At 48.7% G+C, this 27422-nt stretch overlaps 1 protein-coding gene across 16 annotated transcripts in view; it reads right to left on the reverse strand.

The window, feature by feature from the left end:
- TNXB (tenascin XB) overlaps nt 1-27422 on the reverse strand; it is a 687232-nt gene that overhangs the window by 177723 nt on the left and 482087 nt on the right. For 7 of the 16 annotated variants that reach the window (XM_069634959.1, XM_069634957.1, XM_069634968.1 and 4 more), the window contains 8 exons: nt 21741-22025; nt 17516-17800; nt 15093-15383; nt 7702-7989; nt 6929-7207; nt 6433-6726; nt 1559-1837; nt 1063-1356 (listed from right to left, as the gene is read on the reverse strand). In XM_069634959.1, the coding sequence (XP_069491060.1) occupies nt 1063-1356; nt 1559-1837; nt 6433-6726; nt 6929-7207; nt 7702-7989; nt 15093-15383; nt 17516-17800; nt 21741-22025 (2295 nt within the window). The remainder of the gene's footprint in view (nt 1-1062; nt 1357-1558; nt 1838-6432; nt 6727-6928; nt 7208-7701; nt 7990-15092; nt 15384-17515; nt 17801-21740; nt 22026-27422) is intronic. The other 9 variants (XM_069634967.1, XM_069634965.1, XM_069634960.1 and 6 more) reach the window with 8 other exon arrangements.

A 27422-nucleotide genomic window follows, 5' to 3' on the forward strand; every position in this document is an offset into this window, starting at 1 on the left:
CACCTCCCCCAACTCGGCTGGAGCCGCTTCAAAGATTTGTAGTTCCCTCTGCAGCACCCAAGGCCACGGCCCGCCACCTGCATTATTTACAACCCAGCAGTAAACCTCAGCCTGAAAACACAAATCCAGAGGCGCCCTTTCTTGAGCCCCACGACCCACCGGCTAACCTTAGGTTAATGACCCATGTGGAATTAGGACATCTAATATTATGGCAACATCACAGCAACACATTCATAATGACTTCTAACAAGACATGACATGATGACAGGTACCGCCTGTCACATGCCCCGAGACCCAACCCCACGACCTATGGTACCCGGTCAACAGGACGCTGGTAACCATGTACTGATGAATCGCCATCAAACCCCGCTCTAGGTGCATTCCTCCTGTGTTGCATTAAGATGTAGAATAACCTATTGGAAGATTTACTAAAGACGATAATATTGCAATGACTGAATGACTGCGGTGTGCATGGCCTAGGGCAAAGAAGTCAGGAAAAGACATTCATCTCTGACACCGGCCACAGTGGCACAACGACACCGCCCGGATGAACCCAGCTGACCCGCCAGGCCCAGCCCAATCCACAAGGGTAACCAGTGACGTCCTCCAGCCGCAGCAGCACCTATAGCTAGTCGTCGCCACCCAATCCCACTGAACTTGTGCCCCCTATAGTATGTAGGTTCTGATGACGTTTTTTGTAAATATATACGCCTGTCTTTGCTATTGTCAGACAGAGCGCTCTTGGAGTTTGCAGAGTTCTTTGCATGCCCTATCTTGATTGATAAACTCCCATTTACGCTCACCCGCACTTTGTCCTGGTCTTATTCCCATCCTGGGAGAGTCTATTATTGTCTCTCATTGCGGGGAGGATCGTGCTGGTTGGGGACGCTCGCCTTCACAAGCCCCTAAAAACCAAGAGGTGCCAACCCTAAGAATACTAAGGTGATCTGCCTTAGGTCTTCAGCAAAAAATAACCTGCAGAAATTGGATACTCAAGAAAGGGGAGGCCAACAGACACCCAACACTGGAGGGGGAAAGGACTAAGCTCAGCTTTATCTGTACCTGCTGTGGTGGTGAACTCAGTTGACCTGGGCTGTGTGCGCATCCCTTCGGAGATACCGTAGAGGACAATGGTATACTTTTTGGAAGGCTCAAGGTTGGAGATGGTGGCATCTTCCCGATCCCCGTCTACTGGCAGCTCCTGCAGCCTTCCGTCGGTATCCTTGTACTGAATGAGGAAAGAGTCAAAGTGCCCACTGTGGGAAGTCCAGGAAAGCCTCACAGACTTCCCGGTGACATCGGAAGCAGACAGATCTCCCAGCTCGGGGAGTTGGGACGAGGCTTTCGCTGGTGACGCTACAATGGAACACAAAGAAAATCTGATATTGAGTGTTCTCCGCGGACCTAGAATGCAAGCATTGTTAGCGAAAAGAGAAACATCTTGCACGGGACAGCTCATCAGCACAAATCAGATGTATTAATCTGCAATATTTGCGGAAGCAATGGTAATAAAAAGTAAGCACCCCTTGGGCAAGAATTACCACTGGGCCATCAGTACCTGTGATGACATCACTGGATAGCGGTCCAACGCGGGCCTCACCGACAATACCCTGTAGATAAAACGTGTACTTTTCAGAAGGAACAAGGCCGGAGATGGTGGTCTCCTGCTGACCCCCATCCACCACCCGCTCCTGGGGATTCCCTTCTGCGTCCCTGTACTGAATGAGGAAAGAGTCAAAGTCCCTTCCCTGCGTGGTCCAGGAGAGCCGGAGAGAGTCTTCCGTGACTTTGGAAATGGAGAGGTCTGTTAGCATGGGCAATGGAGACACCGCCGTTTCTGGAAAAAAGCGAGATTGTCGTTCATGTAATTTTCATGCAAGAGGTTGACATTCACAGATTCAGAGGTCCTGGTAAAGAGATGTTGGATAAGATAGTAAATGAGTTGGGGCAACAGGTTTGAAGACCCTGGGGGGATTCTTTGTCCGCTAAGGCAGGCGTTTGTCAGGAAACCGGGGTATTTATCAGAGAGTCAGGGGTATCTAAAAGAACAGTAAGACCCTGGCCAAAGGCAGGCCCAAGCCTAAAATATGACAGGTCCTGTCCCAACCCTACTGGTTCTGGCCAACAAGCCCCCACCTGTCGACAAACGTCCCCATTCCTTGTACAAGATGTTGGCCTCCGGCTGATCAGCCGCCACTCACACGTCACCTGAAATTTGAAAGGGAATTAATTGGAAAAAAGAAAAATATTGTTTTATTAATTTTGAGGGAAAAGAGATGTCAGTGTCTTTCGTCCCCCAAAAGGCTTCAAGAGCAAGGCTCCATTCCAGGAAAAAAAAGCAGTTAGAAGAGATTTGTGAGTTTTGGGTTTAGAAGAAATGGGGTTTGTGAGGGATGGAAGGCCATGAAGACCATCTGCACTTCCAAAAATGGTAGTGCACGCTGCCTGTCTCCCCAAGGATGGAGAAGTCCCATCAGAGCAAGCGAGGTGGCCCTACCAGAGCCTAAGGGCAGAATTGCTCCACCATTGTGGAAAACCGATGAAGCAAGCCTCCTGTTGATCAGGCAGCGTGGACAACACATAAAATGATACTGCTGGCTCTGCCACCATCTCGATCAGATTTGGGGATCTACCACCCGATATATCTCCAAGAAAAGATTATGCCTTACTTCCCAACACGCACCCTAAGGTCAAGCACTTCCCTCCTGTTAGTGGTTCCAGTCTCCAATTCAGCTAGTGTTAGAGGGTCCGCCTACTCAACCTCGGCGCCAAAACTGTGGAATTCACTTCCTTTCCACATTCGACAAAACCAAGCCTACATGGCAACCTCGGCGCCAAAACTGTGGAATTCACTTCCTTTCCACATTCGACAAAACCAAGCCTACATGGCATTCCGTAAAGCACTGAAAACCTGGCTATTTCCCTAAACCCTGTAAGGGACCACTTAGGGTCGCTAAACCCTCCACCAACGGTCAGATTCATGGAAAGTAGGAACAGCCGGGTCATGGAAGCCGACTAGAACGGCATTATCATGGACAGTAGGAACAGTCGGGTCACGGAAGCTGGCTCAAGGCATCAGTCTGCTCTGGGCCAGGTAGCTGCTGGCTCAACTACAAATGACCTAGCAGCCCCTTTTGTGTCAACAAGCTGACCATGCACCCCCGTGCGCTCCAATCTTAAATGCCCACAACTCCAAACCTGAGACATAACAAGACTATAATCATATGCTATGACAAAGCCTCTCACTGTCAACTGAGAAGACATGCACCACGCTCTAAGACCAGGAGATCTCTACATCTATTAACCTGGAAACGAATACCCTGGCCCCAAACTAGAGCCCAACAGCACCTATGTTCCCCACCATAATTGAGCTTAAACATTATCTTCCCCTAAGTAAGCACAACGTTATTACTCCAGGAGACGCCCAGCACTGTCATACCAACTTATCCGCAAGCCACTGCGCATAACTACAATCCCAGAGCGTAATAGCTCCTCAGTCAGTCAACTACGATTAGGCCTGTTCTTGTTAAACCTATGTGAAGCCTACCTATCTGTGAATTAACATGCAGAACCACTGTTCCAGTCAGGGAATTTCTCTCATAGACCCATTAACCCGAACCACCGGGACAGACACGGTCAGCTGAGCGGGCTTTGGAAAGTAGCTAGGAACAGGGGTCTCCTACCATTAAGCACAGACACTCACTCACACCAATATGCTCACTCTCTCCTTTACACCCACAAACAACAGAACACAGTTATACCCCTCGATCAATTTCGGCCTAGCTGCACGCATACCTACACAACTCCATGAACACCTCAACAGTCTCTAGAATGCAGTTATACACCACGTGAAAATCGGCCTTGCTGCACACAATCTCATACACAGGCTCTACCGCTGCCAGAATGCATACTGGGAGACCAACTACCTTGGTGCACACATTCCACGGATCTCCCACTACCACTGCCCCGTGCCTAGCATTAGAATGCAGCCACTCACCATGCAATCCACACTGGCTGCACACATAATGAGTGCATCCAGGCACTATATACTACCCTGCTCTCTCCACTGACCGGGACTAGGGTCCCCAAGGGTGTTCAACCCACAGTGGTTTGAGATCATACCAGTGGTACATAAGGAGCTATACAAATACACAATAACATAACATAACAATGTGTTGCTGAAGCCTCACACAATCGATGTCCCTATCGCATTAACATGAAGGGGTCATGCTTCAATGCAATTGATAACATGTGCTTTTGTATGTGAGCCTATGAGAGGCAGCATTTGTTGGTTACCCGGAGAGGCTGGCCAATGAATGCAAGACAGGCTAAGTGATGACATGTGCTTTTGCATGTGCGGCCAGAAGGGGCTTGGAGCAGAGTGCATTTGCAGTCTCTCTGGGCATTGCTGCTTTGGGCCAGACTTTCACAGGTTTTTCATGGAGATAGTTTCTAGGGAGGGGCTAAGCCGTGGCCTCCATGGGATGGACAGAGCTACTACTAACAGAGCCTTCCACAAAGCAGGGATCGAGGCCAGTAGGAGCAGGAGTCGTAATCACGGTAGTACTTTGGGCCACAAAGCAGCGAGTTGTACTTATATTTTAGAGACTAAAGTGTTTGTGATCAGGGCTAGAGATCGGGTGTGTGCCGAGGCAACCATAACAGTCAGACAGGCATAAGCCTACAGATAGGAAAACCCCTTTTTAAGTGTATGTTTCCCCACCGGGGGGAGGGATATTTGTAGAGCCCCTTTGCATCCTCTCTAGCTTTAAAAGAATGCCAGAGGTCACCAGAGTGATAGGAGGACCACACTATCCTTTCTCGGTCTCGCAGCAGGCATGTAGAGTGCACCACTCCGAAGTAAAGCTGATGTTGGGATCTGGAGGACCATGGGTTGATATGTAATGTCTGAAGTGACCCATGATCCAGCCATGTCCCACGGAGGCTGCCTGTTCAAGGTCTGTAGGTCCATTTGAAGGCAGGTTTGTGCCTAGTTGTTCACCCAAAGGAGTGCCATGACTAGGAAAATGGGGGCTCTGTTTGCCCAGTGAGGAAACTCTAATCATTAAATAAGGTAGATGCAAACTGAGCACATATGCAAAGTGAAATGTGCAGAACTGACTGTTTATTCATGTGACATGCAAGGGGCGGAGACTTTGCAAATATGCCATTCTGTGACTTTCCCGCTCCTCCGAAAGAGCTTGGGCCGCTTACTCTCTCAAGCAAGTGATCAGAAATAGAAGTCTCCAAGCATCCAAGCATAGTGCCAAACAGCTGCTCTGGTGAGCCAATCACAGTGCCAAACTGCTGGTCTGGTGACTCAAGCACAGTGCCAAACAGCTGGTCTGGTGAGCCAATCACAGTGACAAACGGCTGGTCTGGTGACTCAAGCACAGTGCCAAACAGCTGGTCTGGTGAGCCAAGCACAGGGCCAAACAGCTGCTCTGGTGAGCCAATCACAGTGCCAAATTGCTGGTCTGGTGAGCCAAGCACAGTGCCAAACAGCTAGTCTGGTGAGCCAATCACAGTGCCAAACTGCTGGTCTGGTGACTCAGACTCAAGCACAGGGCCAAACAGCTGCTCTGGTGAGCCAATCACAGTACCAAACTGCTGGTATGGTGACTCAAGCACAGTGCCAAACAGCTGGTCTGGTGAGCCAATCACAGTGCCAAACAGCTGGTCTGGTGAGCTGTGGAAGGTGTGGAAAAAGAGCTGCCACAGCTGAATTCTCGAGTCTTAGTGCCATGTCCTGGCAACATCCCTTTGAGACATGGGTGCTGTGCTCCACACATCAAGAGATTGTCTCTTTATGATTGTCATCAATACTTAAGGTCGTTTACCAACATAAGGATTGAAAGCCCATATTCCTGAAATCATAATTGCAACCAATGGGGTGTAGCCAGTCTCATCATTCCCCAAGGCACAGTGAGATTATCCTGAACCCCAAAACTAGCTCAACGGGTCACTGTTTTCCGGCACATTGAGCCCTGAGCCAGACACCCTATATACTTCTCACGTACGTACAGTACATGCCAGGTGCTGGGCCCCAGACACTGCATACACATGTATAGCAGAATTGTCAATTTGTTAATGGAATTGTACCCATGTTTTCTGGACACTATGCGTAATGCAATGGGACAGTGTCACTTAATGGCTGGTGATAGCACTTGGATTTCATGGTCAATGCCTGGAAACCCCACCCCCTCTTTCCCAGGGATATATCTATGATGGATCAACATCATGTTTTAAAGTCCAATTTGGCCAGTCCCAAGCCACTACAAACCAAGAGGTGCCAACCCTAAGAATACCAAAGTGATATGCCTTAGGTCTTCAGCAAAAAATAACCTGCAGAAATTGGATACTCAAGAAAGGGGAGGCCAACAGACACCCAACACTGGAGGGGGAAAGAACTGAGCTCAGCTTTATCAGTACCTGCTGTGGTGGTGAACTCAGTTGACCTGGGCTGTGTGCGCATCCCTTCGGAGATACCGTAGAGGACAATGGTATACTTTTTGGAAGGCTCAAGGTTGGAGATGGAGGCATCTTCCCGATCCCCGTCTACTGGCAGCTCCTGCAGCCTTCCGTCGGTATCTCTGTACTGAATGAGGAAAGAGTCAAAGTGCCCACTGTGGGAAGTCCAGGAAAGCCTCACAGACTTCTCGGTGACATCGGAAGCAGACAGATCCCCCAGCTCGGGGAGTTGGGACGAGGCTTTCACTGGTGACGCTACAATGGAACACAAAGAAAATCTGATATTGAGTGTTCTCCGCGGACCTAGAATGGAAGCATTGTTAGCGAAAAGAGAAACATCTTGCACGGGACGGCTCATCAGCACAAATCAGATGTATGAATCTGCAAAATCTGCAGAAGCAATGTGAATAAAAAGCAAGCACCCCTTGGGCAAAGATTACCACTGGGCCATCAGTACCTGTGATGACGTCACTGGATAGCGGTCCAACGCGTGCCTCACCGACAATACCCTGTAGATAAAACGTGTACTTTTCAGAAGGAACAAGGCCAGAGATGGTGGTCTCCTGCTGGTCCCCATCCACCACCCGCTCCTGGGGATTCCCTTCTGCGTCTCTGTACTGAATGAGGAAAGAGTCAAAGTCCCCTCCCCGCGTTGTCCAGGAGAGTCGGAGAGAGTCTTCCGTGACTTTGGAAATGGAGAGGTCTGTTAGCATGGGCAATGGAGACACCGCCGTTTCTGGAAAAAAGCGAGATTGGCGTTCACGTCATTTTCATGCAAGTTGTTCACATTCACAGATTCAGAGGTCCTCGTCAGGAGATGTTCGGTGGCCTCGTGAATGTTAATTTATGCTGTAAGCAATTTGATGGGTCTCCCCTTTTATCCCCTAGATTTTAATGCAAACAATCCGATCTACCGAGTACCAGCAAAGGGAAGAAACGGATTCCCTGCTTGTAAGCAGGCCGTAAAATGGACACCAAATGTGTTTCTACTTTAATTGCTCTGAAGGAAAAGACCTAGAATTGCTGGAAAAGGGAAAATAAGAATAAGGCAATATAATTATAGGAAGAGAAAATGCAATAGGTTAAGTTCATGCACATCAAAGTTGCCAGCATCCCTGTTACCCTGTAATGCAAACTTAATATGTTAGTGGTTGCCTGGAATGTAAACAACGCTTTCCACCACCCCCATTGCTAGGGTCAATACCCGCCCCCATATACTCTGGTTGATACCTGTGGTGGCGTCAGCTGATATGGGTATGCTGCGGTTCCTGCCGTTCACCCCGTACAGAAGGAAGGTGTACTTGGTTGATGGCACCAGCCCAGTTACAACAGTGGTGCGATGATCCCCCGAGAGCGGCAGGCCCCTGGGCCGGCCCTCTGCATCCCTGTAGAGGATGAGGAAGGTGTCGTATGCTCGGCCCTGGTCAGACCAGGAGAGCCGGAGGGAGTCCTTGGTGACATCAGACACTGTCAGTTCCCCTAGCTTAGGGGATGGAGTTGGCATGTCCTCTCGGGCTGCTAAAGACAACACAGAACATTTAGTAGGTATATAGTTGGAGTTCCATCAGCCACATCGTGAAAATCCCTAGTCAACCTTGCTGAGCATAGATCTGACACTTTGTGCCAGGTTTGAGAAGAGAAATGTGCTGGGGGCTGTGATTCCTTCTAGAGACTGTCAGCGGACAAGAAAGCATATCACCTTCCTACCTCTGTTTCATGACATTTACAATCGAACTCCAGGTCTTCTCAGCCTTTCCGCCCACCGCTGGGATTTGGGTCTGCAATATGTAGATCTCCAGATGTTATGGATTACAACCCCCATAACCCCTTTCTCTCTACTGATGATGTTGGCTAAGGGTGATGGGAGTTGAAGTCCAAAACATCTGGAGAGCAGAAAATTGCGGACCCCTGCCTCACTAATAATGTTATAATTGGTTTTTTATAACATGCTTAATACCCAGAGGTTACTAAGTGCGGACCCGGGAATCGAACCTGTGTTGCTCTGCGTCATCTTGCTTCCAAGGCGAGCGCGATGCCCACAAAATATTACCCCAGGATTGTCGAGAATACAGCCCATCTGTTCCGTGAGGACTGAACACTGTCCAGATGCTCCTTCAAACTAAGAAAATCAATGTTTACGACCCACGATCTTTACCATTTGGGACTCAGAGGCCCGCCTGGGTCATCTATTCAATGTTATGAATTTGCTTGGTATAGGGAAGCAGGCACCTTGCTCTTCTCACCCTATGCATGACGTGAGGCATGTATGCGACGAGCACACTATAGCACATATTACATGACCGTATAGGATTGGACTACACCTCTTCCCACTAAGATTTTGGGCATGCATTCAGGAAACACCTGCTACGTCCCCCTCTGGGGCCTACCTTTGGAACAGCCTCCCGACCACCCTGAAACTTGAGGAGCACCATCTCCGGTTCCAGAAGCACCTCAAGAGCTTCCTCTTCACTTCTGCCTTTGCCCATCTACTCCCCTGCTGATCTGTTTCTTAATGTCACTGGGCCTAGTAAGATCGTATTTTTGTTCTCCCCTGTTCCCCTCCCTTTGCTTGGTCGCGCTCTGAAACACTTGTGTACGAGCGCGATATAAATAAAATATCATATCATATCATATCCTCGCCCTACACTTTCCACTGTCTTGCTCCACAATGGCAACGCGTCTTGCTGCCATATCGGTTGAGCAATCTCTCAAACTCCCAGATTCCGTAACCACCTTTAGGAAGGATTGCCAACACCCCCAGGATTGGCCACTAGTGCCCCCCGTGGGAAAATGCGTCTTTCGTGCAAACGAGTCGCTTCTCCATTAGATCTTCCCCATCCATCCCCTAATGATCTAAGAAGCAGCATACAAAATTGACACCCACAATGTTCACTGTTATTTCAAAGACTGCAACGCAGCGGCACAGACTGGGGCACAACACATTTTCCCCTTGGTCCTTAATAAGAAAACACATTTGGTGAAACTCAAAATGTAGACAAACTGAATACTTCACAGTGCACAAAAAACAGCCACTCTCCCCCAAAAACACACAATGTAACATGGCAAAAAGGGCAATTTACGCCATTATTTCATGGCACCAGTTGCCTTTTTTGTGTGGTTTTCAAGAAACTGACAGCTGAAAGTCAAGACAAATCAGTAGAGAAGGAGTCAAACTCACCCAAGTACTGAGCGACCCAACTTCAGTGACTCTACTTTCCAACATTTCACATTACACACATTACACGTCTCATAAAAAACATAGGGCAGGCACCGAGGGAGTGCAGGGAAAAGCAGAGATGCACCAGACAAAGCAGAGGCTCCGGTGTGGTAGATGTTGGCAGAGTAAGTGGGCTGATTGGATGTACTTGGCCAATGCAAAATCTCTGGTGTGCTAGGTGTAGGCAGAGGAAGTGGGTTTATTGGATGTACTCTGTCAAAGCAGAGGCTCTGGAGTGGTAGGTGACGTCAGAGGAACTGGGCTGATTGGACGTTCTTGGTCAAAGCAGAGGTTCTGGTGTGGTAGGTGAGGCAGAGGAAGTGGGCTGATTGGATGTACTTGGTCAAAGCAGAGGCTCTGGAGTGGTAGGTGACGTCAGAGGAACTGGGCTGATTGGATGTACTTGGTCCATGCAGAGGCTCCAGTGTGTTAGGTGTCGGCAGAGGAAGTGGGCTGTTTGGATGTACTTGGTCAAAGCAGAGGCTCTGGTGTGGTAGGTGTCGGCAGAGGAAGTGGGTTCATTGGACATACTTGGTCAAAGCAGCGGCTCCGGTGTCGTAGGTGTTGGCAGAAGAAGTGGGCTGATTGGATGTACTTGATTAAAGCAGAGGCTCCAGTGTGGTAGGTGTCGGCAGAGGAAGTGGGCTGATTGGATGTACTTGGTCAAAGCAGAGGCTCTGGTGAGGTCGGTGTCGGCAGAGAAGGTGTGCTGATCGGATGTACTTGGTCAATGCAGAGGTTCTGGTGTTTTAGGTATCAGCAGAGGAAGTGGGCTCATTGGGCGTACTTGGTCAAAGCAGCGTCTCCGGTGTCGTAGGTGTCAGCAGAAGAAGTGGGCTGATTGGATGTGCTTGGTTAAAGCAGAGGCTCCAGTGTGGTAGGTGTCGGCAGAGGAGGTGGGCTGATTGGATGTACTTGGTCAAAGCAGAGGCTCTGGTGTGGTAGGTATCGGCAGAGGAAGTGGGCTGATTGGATGTACTTGGTCAAAGCAGAGGCTCCAGTGTGGTAGGTGTCGGCAGAGGAGGTGGGCTGATTGGATGTACTTGGCCAAGGCATAGGCTTCGGTGTTGTAGGTGTCAGCAGAGGAAGTGAGCTCATTGGACGTACTTGGTCAAAGCAGCGGCTCCGGTGTTGTAGGTATCGGCAGAGGAAGTGGGCTGATTGGATGTACTTGGTTAAAGCAGAGGCTCCAGTGTGGTAGGTGACGGCAGTGGAGGTGGGCTGATTGGATGTACTTGGTCAAAAATGAGGCTCCAGAGTGGTAGGTGTTGGCAGAGGAGGTGGGCTGATTGGATGTACTTGGTCAAAGCAGAGGCTCTGGTGGGGGCACCTGTCGGCAGAGGAAGTGGGCTGATTGGATGTACTTGGTCAAAGCAGAGGCTCTGGTGGGGCACCTGTCGGCAGAGGAAGTGGGCTGATTGGATGTACTTGGTCAAAGCAGAGGCTCTACTGTGGTAGGTGATGGCAGAGGAAGTGGGCTGATTGGATGTTCTTGGTCAAAGCAGAGGCTCCGGTGTGGTCAGTGACGGCAGAGGAAGTGGGCTGATTGGATGTACTTGGTCTAAGCAAAGGCCCTGTTCTGGTAGTTGATGGCAGAGGATGTGGGCTGATTGGATGCACTCTGTCAAAGCAGAGTCTCTGGTGTGGTAGCTGATGGCAGAGAAAGTGGGCTGATTGGATGTACTTGGTCAAAGCAGAAGCTCTGGTGTGGTTGGTGTCGGTAGAGGAAGTGTGCTGATTGGACGTACTTGGTCAAAGGAGAGGTTCTGGTGTGGTAGGTGAGGCACAGGAGGCGGGCTGATTGGATGTACTATGTCAAAGCAGAGGCTCTGGTGTGGTAGGCGTCGGCAGAGGAACTTGGCTGATTGGACGTACTTGGTCAAATCAGAGGTTCTGGTGTGGTAGGTGAGGCAGAGGAAGTGGGCTGATTGGATGTACTTGGTCAAAGCAGAGGCTCTGGTGAGGTAGGGGGCGGCAGAGGATGTGGGCTGATTGGATGTACTTGGTCAAAGCAGAGGCTCCGGTGTGGTAGGTGTCAGCAGGAGAAGTGGGCTAATTGGATGTACTTGGTTAAAGCAGAGGCTCCAGTGTGGTAGGTGTTGGCAGAGGAAGTGGGGTGATAGGATGTACTTGGTCAAAGCAGAGGCACTGGTGAGGTCAGTGCCGTCAGAGGAACTGGGCTGATTGGCTGTACTTGATAAAAGCTGAGGCTCTGGTGTGGTAGGTGTTGGCAGAGGAGGTGGGCTGATTGGATGTACTTGGCCAAGGCAGAGGCTTCGGTGTTGTAGGTGTCAGCAGAGGAAGTGGGCTGATTGGATGTACTTGGTTAAAGCAGAGGCTCCAGTGTGGTAGGTGACGGCAGAGGAGGTGGGCTGATTGGAAATACTTGGTCAAAGATGAGGCTCCAGAGTGGTAGGTGTTGGCAGAGGAGGTGGGCTAATTGGATGTACTTGGTCAAAGCAGAGGCTCTGGTGTGGCACCTGTCGGCAGAGGAAGTGGGCTGATTGGATGTACTTGGTCAAAGCAGAGGCTCTGGTGTGGTAGGTGACGGCAGAGGAAGTGGGCTGATTGGATGTACTTGGTCAAAGCAGTGGCTCTGGTGTGGTAGGTGACGGCAGAGGAAGTGGGCTGATTGGACGTTCTTGGTCAAAGCAGAGGTTCTGGTGTGGTAGGTGAGGCAGAGGAAGTGGGCTGATTGGATGTACTCGGTCAAAGCAGAGGTTCTGGTGTGGTAGGTGATGGCAGAGGAAGTGGGCTGATTGGATGTACTTGGTCAAAGCAGTGGCTCTGGTGTGGTAGGTGACGGCAGAGGAAGTGGGCTGTTTGGATGTACTTAGTCAAAGCAGAGGCTCTGGTGTGGTAGGTGTCGGCATAGGAGTTGGAATGATTGGATGTACTTGGTCAAAGCTGAGGCTCTGGTGTGGTAGGTGTCGGCATAGGAGTTGGAATGATTGGATGTACTTGGTCAAAGCTGAGGCTCCGGTGTGGTAGGTGTCGGCAGAGGAGGTGGCATGATTGGATGTTCTTGGTCTGCCCCAGCAGTCATATTTCAGGTCCCCATTTAAGTTATGGTCCTTTTTTCACTTCCAGTCATAACCCAGTGGGATGCAGTTTCACACTGAGAGGTAATGCACGTTTGACGCTCCTTTGTCTCAGGAGGCATGGAAAGCAAAGACACAGCCTGCCTATCGCCCTCCCCAAAAGAAATGGCCATTCTACCAGCAAGGTTCCCTTGATCCTTCCTGGTCAAACCACTGTCCAACGGTCCCCAGCAACGCGTAGCTCATTTCATCCGCATGACCGCTCTGAGATTGAAAACCCTCTCTCTGGAAATACACACACCTTGAGCCCTTGTCTAAAAACCTGATAAGACCAACTTTGGTCTCAATGTTCTCTTGCTTATTGCCTCTTCTTGAAACAAAGAAACAGGTGCAACTCTCCTTTCATTTCCTCCTTCAAACACTTGCTCCCGCCCAAATATCTCTCTGCCTCAACAAAGACCTCCCAAATGTCTCCAGCCTGCTTACCAAACGTGTGCCCCTTTAAAAATATTCCCCGCTCTCATAGGGCCTGTGCACTGGTTCATCCTTCCAAGCTAGAACTCATCATCTCGTATTCAACTATTGCCTCAGTCCCTGCGATTGACTCTTGAATTCATATGTTTCCATGTGTTAATATCCTGCAAAAAAGTCGCCATACAAGAATGTCGCCTATGCCGTTTCCCGGTGACTATATGGATGGCGACATTATTTATGGGGGTAATATTACCTGATATCATTCATATTGCTTTATTAACTCTATTCGGGTAACTTGTTTTAATAGTAGCCAGGCTGTGGCCGAATATCTTCAGAGGAAAATCAGTGGTGTGACAGCATCAATTCCTTTTAAAAATCTCCCTTTCCTCTCTTGACTCTCTCCTTCCCGCCATATATTCTTCACGCCTGTCAATTCCATGGAGAGCCTTCCCTGCTATACGCAGGTTACAGAAAGTCCAACGCATGCGTCTTGTGTTGCCATCTGTAAGATGGAAGCACAGACTTTTATTGAGAGGCATCTAAAGATTATGGGGGTGATGCAAGTGTTCAATCTTGACTTAGGTGCAAGAGCAGTCACTCCCGCCTCCGTGGGGTATAAAGATGGTGGATGCCGGGGGAACCACTGAACAGGTGACCCCCAACAGCAGTGAAGGTATTGAGGAGTCTACGTCCCCAGATGCAAAGACCTGGAGTGCAGGAAGATGCGTGTCAGCAGGTAGTCAACCTGATTGATGCGGCAAGAACCGTGGCCAACGACAGTGTGCCGCCATTACCAACATAATGTGGTGGTGCCTGCACCACTTGAGGGATATCGTGATGCCTCAACACCTCAGCTCCACTGACTGTGCTGCTTAATGTAGAGGCGCATTCTATTGGACGTTGGTGCATCCAATGAGCTGTTAGTGTGTGGTGCCGTTATCTCCCTTGGAAGCTTGGGAAAGACCTCCGTTCCCTGATGCTTCTCCTCAGTCCTGTTTTCTGTCGATGGGCCTAACCTTCTCCACCCAGGCCTCCACAAAGGTTTCCTACCCCATCTGTATTACCATAATCGTATTGGCTGGCATTATGAGCTATCACCAGTACGTACAGACTCTAAGGGGGGGTTCACCTCGAGCAGGGGTTTACTATTCACTGACTTCAGACAGATATAACCAAACACCATCTATAGCAATGTACATGAATCCCAAACTATCTCTGGGTATTCCCAGTGCTCATTGGGCGCTTCTCTGAATTAGAGGCAGGGCCGCGCAGTCGTATCAGTGGTTGTCAAAAGAAACAGTGTCCGATATAGAGCGCTGCTTGTGTAGCACAGGCACAGAAAGACAAACCGAGGAGTTAAGTATCTGCACTGAGAATCCATTGGACTGAAAGACAAATGACCGGGAAACCTGGTTTTCAGGTGAACCGCGGCTGCATGGTAACCGCTGTACTGTTTCCCATTGTCACTTACCATCCAATGCATTCTGATACTTGTGGTGGTGACTCCTCTGCAGAACAGGGTTACAAGAGACATCATTCTCGGATTCATGCATTGCAAAAAAAGGACTCAACGCAAGGTGTGCTGGAGCGTAGAAGTAATATCAGCCCCCATCACACTAATATGGTAGAGTTGGCTGCCATATTGCCAAGCGTTACTTCTAAACTTTTTAGAAGCATGTTCCTTGCACATAGCCATGTGATGTGGTAGAACTAGACAAAAAGGTGTCAAAGCAGAAGCAACAATTGGCTGTGGCCCGGGAGGATCACGAATCTTGCAGGTCCCCGCCACGCAAGCAGAAGACACTCAACGAACACAAAGTCAAGGTGATGGCAAACAGGCAGGCCTCCCCAGGGGAAGAATTGGGAGTGCTCTGTGGCCATCGAGGTACCTGTGATTGCTTCAGCTGAAACGGGCTGGGCCCGTCGCTTCTCCGACACGCCGTAGAGGGCGAACTTGTATTTCTGTGATGGCTTCAAGCCTGTGATGAAGGTGGCTCGGAGATGCCCATCGACAGCCAGCTCCCTCGGAGCACCCTCGGAATCCTTGTAGAGAATGAGGAAGGAGTCGAATTCACCCTCTGGGACTGTCCAGGAGAGGGTCAGGGAATCCTTTTGGACCTCGGAGACAGAAAGGTCTCCCAGCTTGGGGAGCCGACCCACTGCTTTTTTTGGAGCAGATGCTACAGGAAATGGACAGAAGACACAACCTTATCCACTCAGCACTTTGTTGCGGTCGTCCATGACCAAGCGGCAGAAATTAGCAAAGCAAGCAGCTGGTAAGGAGATGCAGTAGGAGTTTATATGAAGCCTATCTCTTGTCCGCTAGGCTTTTATTTGAAAGGTTACAGGTCATCCTTCCTTTAAATTTAGACCACAATCTGCCAGTGTATCCAACTGAGCACCTTGGATAAAAACGTAGGAAGTGGCAGTAAAGGTGGCAGATTCACTCCACTCTCAAATGAACTCTGGCAATTCTCGATCGCAACTTAACAAACCCTTTTATTTAAAATTATATAAACTAGTCATGTATTTTCTAAGAACAGAAATGACTTACAAAGAAGAATAACAGAGAGCAGAGGCAGTGCTAGGACAAGGTGCCTTTACATAACACAATTTCTGCACTGCCATGTCCCTAGTGTGACAAAAGTGCACAAATTGCACTGGTCCAATATGTGCATGCTATTCTACTTAGAGAGGTAAATTGAGATTAGATCTTTCTTAAGAGTAAATATTGTTATGTCAGTGTTATGATTATGTGATCTTGTAGTTATTGTTTATGTGACACATGTAGTTTGTATTAATATCTAAGAATCATAACCTTTTCATTATTTTAACTTTTAAAAGTGTAAATGTATGATATTGTGCAAAGAGTTTTCTTGTAAGGAATGTAAGTGTCTATGTAAAGAGTTTGTTAATTAATTGAATGATAATATGAAAGGTTGAATTATTCAGCCAAACAAATAAAAAAACAAAAAAAAACAAAAGTGCACAAAAAATATTACGTAGCTATAGAGAGAGGAGACATTTGGTTTTGAACAATGCCACCATTTTCCCCAGAGTTGCAACCATTCATATCAATCATGCACAGTACAGTGACTGAAGGCGGCCATCTTAAAGTATTGAAGTAGCTGCCATTTTTTTTAAGTATTTTTTTTTCAGAGAAAGTCCATAGATACCATTTTACCAAGACATTCGAGAAATAGTTGACAGAGAACTTCTCATTACCAACAAACCAGCTATTTCCAGGCACAGCAGAGATAAAAATGGGGCAGATGGTTCTTCCCGCCCAAAAAAGAAGCACCCAAACAGATGAGCCTCCTGGGGTGTGGGGGAGAGAAGGGTGCGAGCCCCCATCTTCTGCATGAAGATTGGGTGAAGCGGCGGCGACAGGTGAGCTGATATCACAGCGATTGGTGCTGTTGACAATGGAACATTACACCAGTTCCCCAAAAGGCCCCGAACCCCCGCTCAAATCTTGAAGTCTTTGCCTTATTACTAATTGCCACAAAATGGCCGCTCAGGCACTAGTCCCTGCACACAGACACAAGACACCAGTCTCTACACCTGACAATAATTCCACCAGCAGTGCCAATTTACCATACAATAAACTGATGTTCTAATAGAGGGTGCACCCATTCCCCTCACTGCGGGAGAACACAGAAGGCCGCCTCATTAGAGTTTCTCTATTTTAAACCTGATGCATCACAGAAAAGGTAGGAATGGTCATAGGTCATAAACAAGGTCAACATCGAGTTTTGCAGCACAGCTAAGCAAGGGCAGCTAAGCAAATGCTTGCTCCTCAACTTAAAGCAAAGCCCTGATGGCATATGAAATCATGAGATTGTGCACAGCTAAACACAGGACTGCGAGACAGGGACTCTCTTGCTTATACAGTGGCCTCACCCTTGACATGTGAAAATGCTGAGACCGCATCAGAAGCTAAGCAGGGTCCTCAACTCTAAAAGTGCCTTAGTAATAAAAGGCTGGTGAAAGATTTTCACCTGGCACCGCCAGCCTCAGATAGAAACACAGCGTAGGCACCCTACTCGCGCGACAGGTCTTTGGTTCCTCCTCTGGATTCTGGGTTGATGCAACAGGACGTTGATCCAGGCCAATAGCAGCAGAGAGCTGATCCAACAGCTCGCCCTGCATGTTATTGTCGGCAACCGTGCAGCCCAGAAAGCTAATGCGAGAACCATCATCTCATGATAAATTCTCGCATATCAGAAGCAGCAAAGGCGTGATGGCAAAGCACCAGCGGTGATGGCCAAACACCAGTGTTACCTGGAAAAGCCAAGCCTCTGTAGCTTACCTGTAGTTGCCTCAGTGGAAACCGCTTTCGAGCGCTTGGCCCCCGAGATGCCATGGAGCAGGAACTTGTACTTCTTGGATGGCTTCAGGTCTGAGATAGTGGCAATCCGCAGGTCCCCAGGGACTGGCAGCTCCTGGGGGTTCCCTTGTGCATCCCTGTATAGAATGAGGAAAGAGTCGAAGTCCCCGCTCGGGACATTCCAGGAGAGCTGGAGGGAGTCTGAGGTGATATCAGAGACGGAGAGTTGCCCAAGCCGGGCCGGCACCAAGGCTTTCTTAGCAGCAGCTACAAGATATGAAAAAATAGTATCATATTCCAGTCAATGGCTATATTATTTCCATATTTCAGGAGTATGAGGACAAATAAACCCACACATTTAAATCGGCCAATTGCAATTTGTGGCACGCTCTATGTATAAGTCTAGTTTCCAGTACATCATAATCCTACGATTTTGTCTGAAAACAAGTAGTTTGTGACATGACAATTCTGTCTTCCTAAGGAGGCCCACAGCATTTATCCATATACACCCTCAGCTGATTGGCCAAAGAGATAGGAGGATAGCTCAGGGGCAACATGCTCGCCTTGGAAGCAAGACGACACAGAGCTACACAGGTTCGATCCCCAGGTCCACGCTTAGAGACCTCTGGGTATTAAGCATGTTATAAATAACCTATCATCATCATAGATGTGGTAGCTTCCAGAATTGTCTCTGTGCAACAGCAGAGGTCACCATGCAGATCTTTAGCACCCTGAACTCAGCGTCTGCCTGCTTTTCCCTCGTCGGGGCAAAGAGTTTGCTTCCCAATGGCCTACATGAACCGAGACTTTGGTTAAAGGTCAGTGCAATGGAAAGAAGACCATTAATCTGGAGACGTCATGGAAACACTGGCTGGGCCCTTCTCCCACTTCTGCCCCCATCCCTTTACTGCATGTTCAGGTGTCCTTTGTAGTGCCTGAAGGAAGAATATAGTTGCTATCCTTCCTGACTCTGGGTAACCTGGCTCCTTGGCAGAGGCAACCCAAGAAGAGCCTGAGGCAGAAAATAAACCTACAGCAATGTGTGTTCTAACCCTGTGCATTGACTGAGAAAGTACAAAGTCTGCAGAGAAGAACAATGAAAAGCTGCAAGATCTAGTTATGCTGTGAAAACTGTGCACTAAGTACCAAGAAAATCACATAGCTTCAAGCGGATGCCCTGCCCTGACCATCAACTATGTGGCGATACGGACCCTCAGGCCGGGCACTTGTCCAACACCATCAACTAACCTCTGTTAGAGGCCAAGCTGTGGGGAGCCATGTGCTTAAGGCCCTCAGTGGGTCTCAGTGCTCTTGAGATTACGTCTGAGGATGAAACCCTTAACTGGAGCTCCCAATGCATGAATCCAACAAAGATGCTTCATGAGCTGGCCAGATCCATAACATTGGTCTTGGGCGGCTCCAAAATCTTGATCTGAATTTTATTTCCCTAACTTTAACTTGTCAAGGCCATGGATAAGGTTTTCTTTAAGTTTTGGATGCTATCATAGGGCATAGGAGGAGGTGGGTTCCTGTAACTTTTGGGGGGCAACATGCTTAACTTAAAATAATATGTATTGTATGCTTGAAAGGTCCCTGAATATTCTATTTGGGTTTTGTTATTCCTTTTGACTGTTTACGGTTTGTTAAACTTTACTTTTTTCTGCTGGAAGCTGAGGCCTGGACTTTGGTTATTGTGTTGTGCTGCGTATCCAGTCCTACACACTTCCTGAAGTGGTGCTAAATCTGTTACTAAAATGGGAGCGAATGTGCCCCATCTTAGTGCAATTTAGCTGGGCTGGATAGAAGAGCTGATCTTTTCCTTTGGAAGCCTGAGCCAACTCTCTGGCTTTATTGAAACATTAAACCTCCAAAGCACCATCTCAAAAGAAGAAGTACCTGAAGGTGCGCGGCATAACCCAGCCAGAATGGTGCTACTCGAAGACACATAATATCACATACACATTGCCTCGTCTAAGACTACTGGGGCAGGACAATCTATGTAGGGCCTGTGGCCCACAACTCTGTGGCCTGACCCTCGAAAAAGAAATGCCATCCATGGATGCTCTCAAGGCCATGAGAAGGCTCTGCGGGCACACGGTGTAACCTGGAACTATTCACAGCATAACAGCTCGCCTTGCATAGTGAATTGACTTCCCCACTTTACAACAGTGCTCAGAAGCTTGGCCAGGCCTAGGTTACTTTCAGCAAAACAGAAGAGTAAATACAAAGACTAAATGGAAGACCTGCTGTTTCTTCTACACTTTCATCCCCTTCATTCTGAGCGGCAGCCATGGCTGCCCGGGTTCTTTAAGTCTTTTAGACCTGGCACACTAGACAGACATGTAAGGCAGCTTGTTGCACAAAGAAAATGTGCAACAATTGGGTTTATTAAGCAAAGTCAACAATGCAGCTAAGTTGGGGCCTGTGAACCCACCCGCACCATCATCCACCGGACGGCCTCAACAATGGTCACCGAAATTATGAGATTTTGTCAGCAGCCAAACCATGTCTTGTAAAGTGAAAGCTTATTTACTTGGATATAGCCTCATCCATTACCCAACATAAAACGACCTGCTTGTTTCCACTTTAAAAGGCTTTCGAATGACCTTACAAGAGGTCTAAACCCTTGAAGTTCTTAGCCAATCATATTCCTTGTGGGACTATCTGAAGTTAAGAATTTCCTTTTGAGGCTTTTTTCTCTATAGTCTAACCAGTCTCCAGTCCTTTAACAGTGGTTAAAAGCTCAATGCCTAGAGATACTTGGTCAGATTTGCAACATAGATGCCCAGTGCATTCATCCCAGCATCCACAAAGCCTTTTTGAGGAGGTTAAGGCCTGCAAACCAGAAGCACCTTCAGCAGGAAGTGGCCCCCACCTCGGGAAGCACCTTCAGCAGGAAGTGGTTCCCACCTCGGGAAGCGGCTAAGCAAGGGCGTGGAATCCAGACGTGCCCTGCCACACAGTAGAAGCTAGGCAAGAGCATGGAAACTAAAAGCATACTGGAAGTGGCAACATGACAATGGTGTGGAAACCAGAAGCACCTTCAGCAGGAAGTGGCCCCACCTCGGGAAGCACCTTCAGCAGGAAATGGCCGCCACTGCGGAAAGCAGCTAAGCAAGGGCGTGGGATCCAGACGTGCCTTGCGACACAGTAGAAGTTAGTCAAGAGCGTGTAAACTAAGAGTGCACTGTCAGTGGTACCATGGCAATGGTGTGGAAACCAGAAGCACCTTGGCGACCTAGTGGCAGCTAAGCATGGCGTGGATACAAGAAGCACCTTGTGTGACAAATCAACTTTCGGGGCACCAGTGGTCCAGGGATGAATATCAGTTTCTAACCATCAATCAGCCCCACTCCTCCAGTACACCGGAAGGGAGCCGAACAGATTGGAAACACAAGCAAATTATAAACTTCCTTGTCCAATGTTAAACATCGAGTTTTGCAGCACAGCTCAGGAAATGCTTTTGCATCGAAAGCACTTAAAGCAAAGCCTTGATGGCATATGAAATCATAAGATTGTGCACAGCTAAACATAGGACTGCTCGACAGAAGGCTGTTCAGTAGATGGCCTCATCCATAGCACAGGAAAACATAAGATAATTGCAGACGTGGGCGTGACAATCAGATGTGGCCACAAAGTGGTCGCTCCCAGGGTACATATATCATCATGGGACCATCTAGGTATATAAACAACAACCATCAAGCTAGAAATACATAGAGAAGGAGGTGGTCTTCCTCATAGCATAAGACCACGTCAGCACCTGCGTAAGGGCCACTCTTGCCTATACAGTGGCCTCACCCATGACATGTGAACATGCTGAGACCGCATCAGAAGCTAAGCAGGGTCCTCAACTCTGAAAGTGCATTAGTAATAAAAGGCTGGTGAAAGATTTTCACCTGGCACCACCAGCCTCAGATAGAGACACAGCGGAGGCACCCTACCCGCGCGACAGGTCTTTGGTTCCTCCTCTGGATTCTGGTTTGATGCAACAGGACGGTGATCCAAGCCAACAGCAGCAGAGAGCTGATCCAACAGCTCGCCCTGCATGGTATTGTCGGCAACCGTGCAGCCCAGAAAACCTATGCGAGAACCATCATCGCATGATAAGTTCTCGGATGTCAGAAGCAGCAAAGGCGTGATGGCAAAGCACCAGCGGTGATGGCCAAACACCAGTGTTACCTGGAAAAGCCAAGCCTCTGTAGCCTACCTGTAGTTGCCTCAGTGGAAACCGCTTTCGAGCGCTTGGCCCCTGAGATGCCATGGAGCAGGAACTTGTACTTCTTGGATAGCTTCAAGTCTGAGATAGTGGCAATCCGCAGGTCCCCAGGGACTGCCAGCTCCTGGGGGTTCCCTTGTGCATCCCTGTATAGAATGAGGAAAGAGTCGAAGTCCCCGCTCGGGACATTCCAGGAGAGCTGGAGGGAGTCTGAGGTGATATCAGAGACAGAGAGTTGCCCAAGCCGGGCCGGCACCAAGGCTTTCTTAGCAGCAGCTACAAGATATGAAAAAACAGTATCATATTCCAGTCAATGGCTGCATTATTTCCATATTTCAGGAGTATGAGGACAAATAAACCCACACATTTAAATCGGCCAATTGCAATTTGTGGCACGCTCTATGTATAAGGCTAGTTTCCAGTACATCATAATCCTACGATTTTGTCTGAAAACAGGTAGTCTGTGATATGACAATTCTGGCTTGCTAAGGAGGCCCACAGCATATATCCAGATGCACCCTTAGTTGATTGGCCAAAGAGATAGGAGGATAGTTCAGGGGCAACGTGCTCGCCTTGAAAGCAAGGGAACATGGAGCCACACTGGTTTGATCCCCGGGTCAGCGCTTAGAAACCTATGGGTATTAAGCGCGTTATAAATAACCTATCATCATCATAGAAGTGGTAGCTTCCAGAATTGTCTCTGTGCAACAGCAGAGGTCACCATGCAGATCTTTAGCACCTTGAACCCTGAACTCGGCGTCTGCCTGCCTTTCCCTCGTCAGGGCAAAGAGTTTGGTTCAAAATGGCCTACATGCACCGAGACTTTGGTTAAAGGTCAGTGCAATGGAAAGAAGACCATTAATCTGGAGATGTCATGGAAACACTGGCTGGGCCCTTCTCCCACTTCTTCACCCACCCCTTTACTGCATGTTCAGGTGTCCTTTGTAGTGCCTGAAGGAAGAATAATATTGCTATTGTAAGGGAGTGAGGAGTCCCCAGGCCCCCTCGCGCTGCACACTCCTCAGTACAAGGCTTGGACCACGTGCCTCCGGTAGTGGGATTGCCCCGTGCCCTTATGTAAAGTTAACCACGGTTGACTGCTACATAGATGGGACTACTGAGCAGGACACAGGGCATCCATCTTTTGTGCCCCCTTTCGACTCCATCTTGGGTAAACAGGCCTCACTGCGATAGTACAGCAATGCTCAGCTCCCCTTCCACCGCAGCAGCCAAGGACAGAGACACACACATAAGGCGCGCAGGCAGCTGGCTGGTCCCCACCCTTACGATATGATATGATAAGGCATTTGTAACGCGCCTATACATAAGTGTTTCAAGGAGCGACGAGGCAGGGGGGAACAAGGGGAGACAGACAACGATCTTACTAGGCCAGGTGTCATTCAGATCGCGCAAGTGCAAGGGTAGAGGGGAAGGGAAAAGTGCATGGGGGAAAGGGAGAGGGGAAAGTGCAGTACAGGGTTATTAGCATACAGCATACAGGATAAATAACAAGGGCCAGCTGGTGGCAAGTGCGAGGTAAGTGCAGACAAGTGCTGGGAAGGGGGGCTGTATCGATACAGACACAGTTCCGTAGTGCAGGGGTTGCCGTGGAGGCAGTGCAGGGGAGAGTGGCTGGGCCGAGAACGGTGAATGGCCCAGTTGCAGATTCTGTGCAGTTTCAGTAATATTAGCAGGGGAGAGGGGGAGAGAAAGCGGAGGCAAAGAGGAAGGTTTTGAGGTGCTTCCGGAACCGGAGGTGGTTCTCCTCAAGTTTCAGGGAGGTAGGAAGGCTGTTCCAGAGGGAGGCCCCTGCAGTGGAAAGAGACCTGCCCCCAACTCGTTGTTTGGAGAAGCGGCTGACCCTGAGGGAGTTGGAGGCGGATGAGCGAAGAGCTCGAGAAGGAAGATATTTAGGAAGAGAGAGTTGAAGGTATTTTGGCCCAAGGCCCCAGACGGCCTTGTGGACAATGCAGAGGGTTTTGAACTTGATCCTCGCAGTCACTGGGAGCCAGTGTAGTGATTTCAGTCCTGGAGAGATACGGTCCCTGAGCTTGAGGCCAAGGACAAGTCTTGCAGTCCTGTTCTGGATGAGTTGCAAAGGGCGGAGAGTAGAGGCGGGCAGATTAAGATAGAGGCTGTTACAGTAGTCCAGCTTAGAGAGAACCAGGGCTCTAGAGACAGTGAGCTTCTGGGGGAAGGAGAGGAAAGGAAGAATACCTCTGAGGAGGTGTAGCTGGTAGTGTGACTTCTTAGAGACGTCAGATATGTGAGGAGAGAAGGAGAGTGTGGAGTCGAAGATGACCCCAAGGTTTTTTGCCTTGCAAGTAGGAGCAGGAAGAGGGCCCAGAGAGGCCGGCCAGAGAGCAGCAGGGAAGGAGGGAGTGGGAGTGCCGATGAGTAGAATCTCAGTCTTACTGGCATTAAGGCAGAGGTCGTTGGCGGCACACCATTCCTGGATAGCAGAAAAACAGTCAGAGATGAGGGAAGGAGAAGAGGAGGCCGAGGGTAGCCTGAAAATGAGTTGGGTATCATCCGCATAGCACTGAAAGTAGGGGCAGAGAGCGGCGATGTGGTGGGCGAGAAGTGCCAGATACTGGTTGAACAGCCAGGGAGAGAGGTTAGATCCCTGGGGGACACCACAGGTAGAGAAGAAGATGTCAGAGAGGAAAGACCCCAGTTGGACCTGGGAGGGTCGATTTGAGAGGAAAGAGGTCAGCCACGTCAGAGCCTGACCAGTGATACCGAGGTTATCACGGAGACGGTTGAGCAGGATGGTATGGTTGACAGTATCAAAGGCAGAAGAGAGATCTAGCAAAATGAGAACACATGGAATGTTAGAGTCAAGGTTCGAGAGCAGGTCCTCACGGATGTTCAGGAGAGCAGTTTCCGTGCTTCTGGCAGCTCAGAAGCCTGCGCTTCCATTCTCATGCTGAAGCCGGAGAAATTTGCAACAACCAATATGATACAGTTTTCTTCCTCCGAGATCACTGCTAGCATGAGAACCAGCATGTGAACCAAGATGAGCTAAGTACTTTCTGCTCGTTCGTCCCCATAAACGTGCAAGCCACCCACCCCCATTAGAACAATGTATTGCCATCCTGACCCTGCGCTCCCTGTAAGGTATTTCTTTCAAGTGCCAGACCCTGACCTGTGCTGCGAAACCCACCCAACACACCCACTACTAACCTTAAGCATTTTAATACAATATGTTTTTTCTCATACTAATAGGTTTGAAGTTTAGGAGATATGTGAAACACAGCTTGATTCTTTTTACATGCACAATAAAGGTCAAGGCCTCTAATTAAAGCCACGACTGACTCAATTCTACTGACAATACTTATTATGTGTAACTTGTGTAGATATATGAAAAGTAGCATAAAATGTTTTAGATAATTTGTTATTTAGTGTTTTTTTCGAAAGCAACATATTAGCTTAGGTAGTGACCACAGCGACCGGAGCCTGACCTGCGTGGAACACAAGATATTTGACGTCCGTCATCTCGTCAGCCACTCAGCCAACCAGAAGGAAGAGATGCCACCCACACCTATAGCACCACACCGCCTGGCCAATCGGGTCCATTTAGCACTTTTTGTTAGAGTTACTTTAATTAATAAATATACAAGTTTGATGTAAATGTTGGGGAGGGTTTTTTGGGTTATTTCCTAGCTGGAGAAATAAACCATCCTTTGAACTCTTGCAGCCGGGTCTCGGTGCCTCCTTCCCCGACAGGGGTAGTGTTGGTTATTTTATTTTCTCTCACACGTAGTAAGCGGGGAAAGGCACCTACATTTTTGGTGACCCCCGCAACGTGATTTAGAGAGGTGCCTCGAGGCCTGCGCCGCCCGGCAGCGAGATCCAGGGCGCCCCCAGCAAAACCATCGCCTCCGCGGTTGACCAGACTGTGCACACCAAGAAGAAAGGGTCAAGGGTTCCCGGTTGACGTATACCGATCGAAAAGGCTGCTCGCCAAGGCAGGCCACGGCTTGGTTGGGGGACGGACCTGAGCGAGGTCCGGCCGTGAGCGGCGACCCTCGGAGTACCTGACTGAACACGTGGAGTCCCGGTTGCAAAGACCCCAAAGGACGGTAAGGGGAAAATACAGGAAGAAGGGAATTAGCAAACAAAGGGAAGGTAGTTAAGAATAGGGTCTGTGTGAGTGATGGTGAGGCTTTTCTGATCTATCCTTTATATGGACATTAGGTGTTGTAAGAAGTGAGAAGAAGAGAAGTGGTATCCTAGCCCGTACGGGATAGAAGGCGGCGCCGTATAGCATTTGTCCCGACCAAATGCAGAATAGAGATAAAGAGAAAATAGTAGGGGTCTCGTATATTGAGTAGACTCGGAGTAGTTTTAGAATATTCTTTTTCCGTGAAGGTAAGAAATCTTGAGACATAATAAAGGTGAAAGAGGTGGGGAGCGAATGCAGAATAGTAGGTAGAATAGGGAAGAAGAAAAATCAGAGACAGTAACGGGAATAGGGAAAGAACAAACGCGCGCAGGCAGTGCATGTATATGTTGCATGATTATATGTTTGTCGGTCTGCTTTGTGTATACGTCTTGTTGAATACGCCAAAGTATTTCAGTACAAGTAATTTGTGATTAATGAATAGGCAAAGAAATAAATTGTGAGAGGTGACCAGATAACACCTCTCAGAAAGAACAGCTAATGTGACATACCATAATTGAGAGCATTGATAAAGAACGTATTTTCACATATTGTAACTGACATACCAAGTGAGAGGTGGGAAGGGACACAAGGGTACCAGAACACACAAGAAAAAGAAACATTGCCATGGGGGGAGTAACGCCACTGGCACATATTTTCCAACACCTTCCACTATATAGCAACAGGATACAGAAGTATCACGATCACTGGATCACTGAGATAAAAGGAGATGGGGTTATACCAATTTGGCCAGAAGGAGGATCATTCGACAAAAGAGTATTGGACCTAGTATCAACACATTTGCTAGCACGATACAAAGGGAAACAGGTACAGAACCGGAGAGAAGTATTAGATTTATGGCGAATGTTCGAGGAAGTTACCCCCACGGCAGAGGTAGGTACAAGCCGAATGATAGAAAAGCAGAAAATACCTGAAGAAGTTAGCGGGACACCAAAAGGGGAGTACTCAACAACTACAATCCAGAACGAAGTAACAAAAATCTATCCCTTAATGACCAGGCCAGCAGTAGGGTTTAGTGAACCCCTGTGTATACCACCCACCCCCACTGCTCAGGGCGGGGCAACAGCCTCCGAGCCTCCACCATATGACAAAGGAGGCCTGTACGGCCCCATGAGTGCACCTCCTGTGGACATAGCACGTTTAACAGGCGATTTAAATCGCCAGCTAGCACACGCACAAATGGAAATAACGCGGTTAAGAGCTCTATGTGACAAAGGGCAAATGTTGCCAGGGGGAGGGGAGGTACCCCCGCTGTCACTGGCAGATCTCACCCACCCCCCCCGATAGGGACAGTAAGCAATGCAACCCCAGCATCCTCGGTATCAGGGCAATCTATAGCATCGCAAGGGACGTCATCACAGCAAAGACAAGAACAAGAGTGGCAGTCAGGACAGTTCCTGTTCCAATTGAATAACAAGCCAGTAAGAATTATACGCCCAGACACACCGGAGAGTCAACAAAGTGGAGATCTGGGTGAAAGACAAGGA

This window comes from Ambystoma mexicanum, chromosome 13, assembly GCF_040938575.1.
Source record: "Ambystoma mexicanum isolate Mex_15411 chromosome 13, UKY_AmexF1_1, whole genome shotgun sequence".
Lineage (NCBI taxonomy): Eukaryota > Metazoa > Chordata > Amphibia > Caudata > Ambystomatidae > Ambystoma > Ambystoma mexicanum.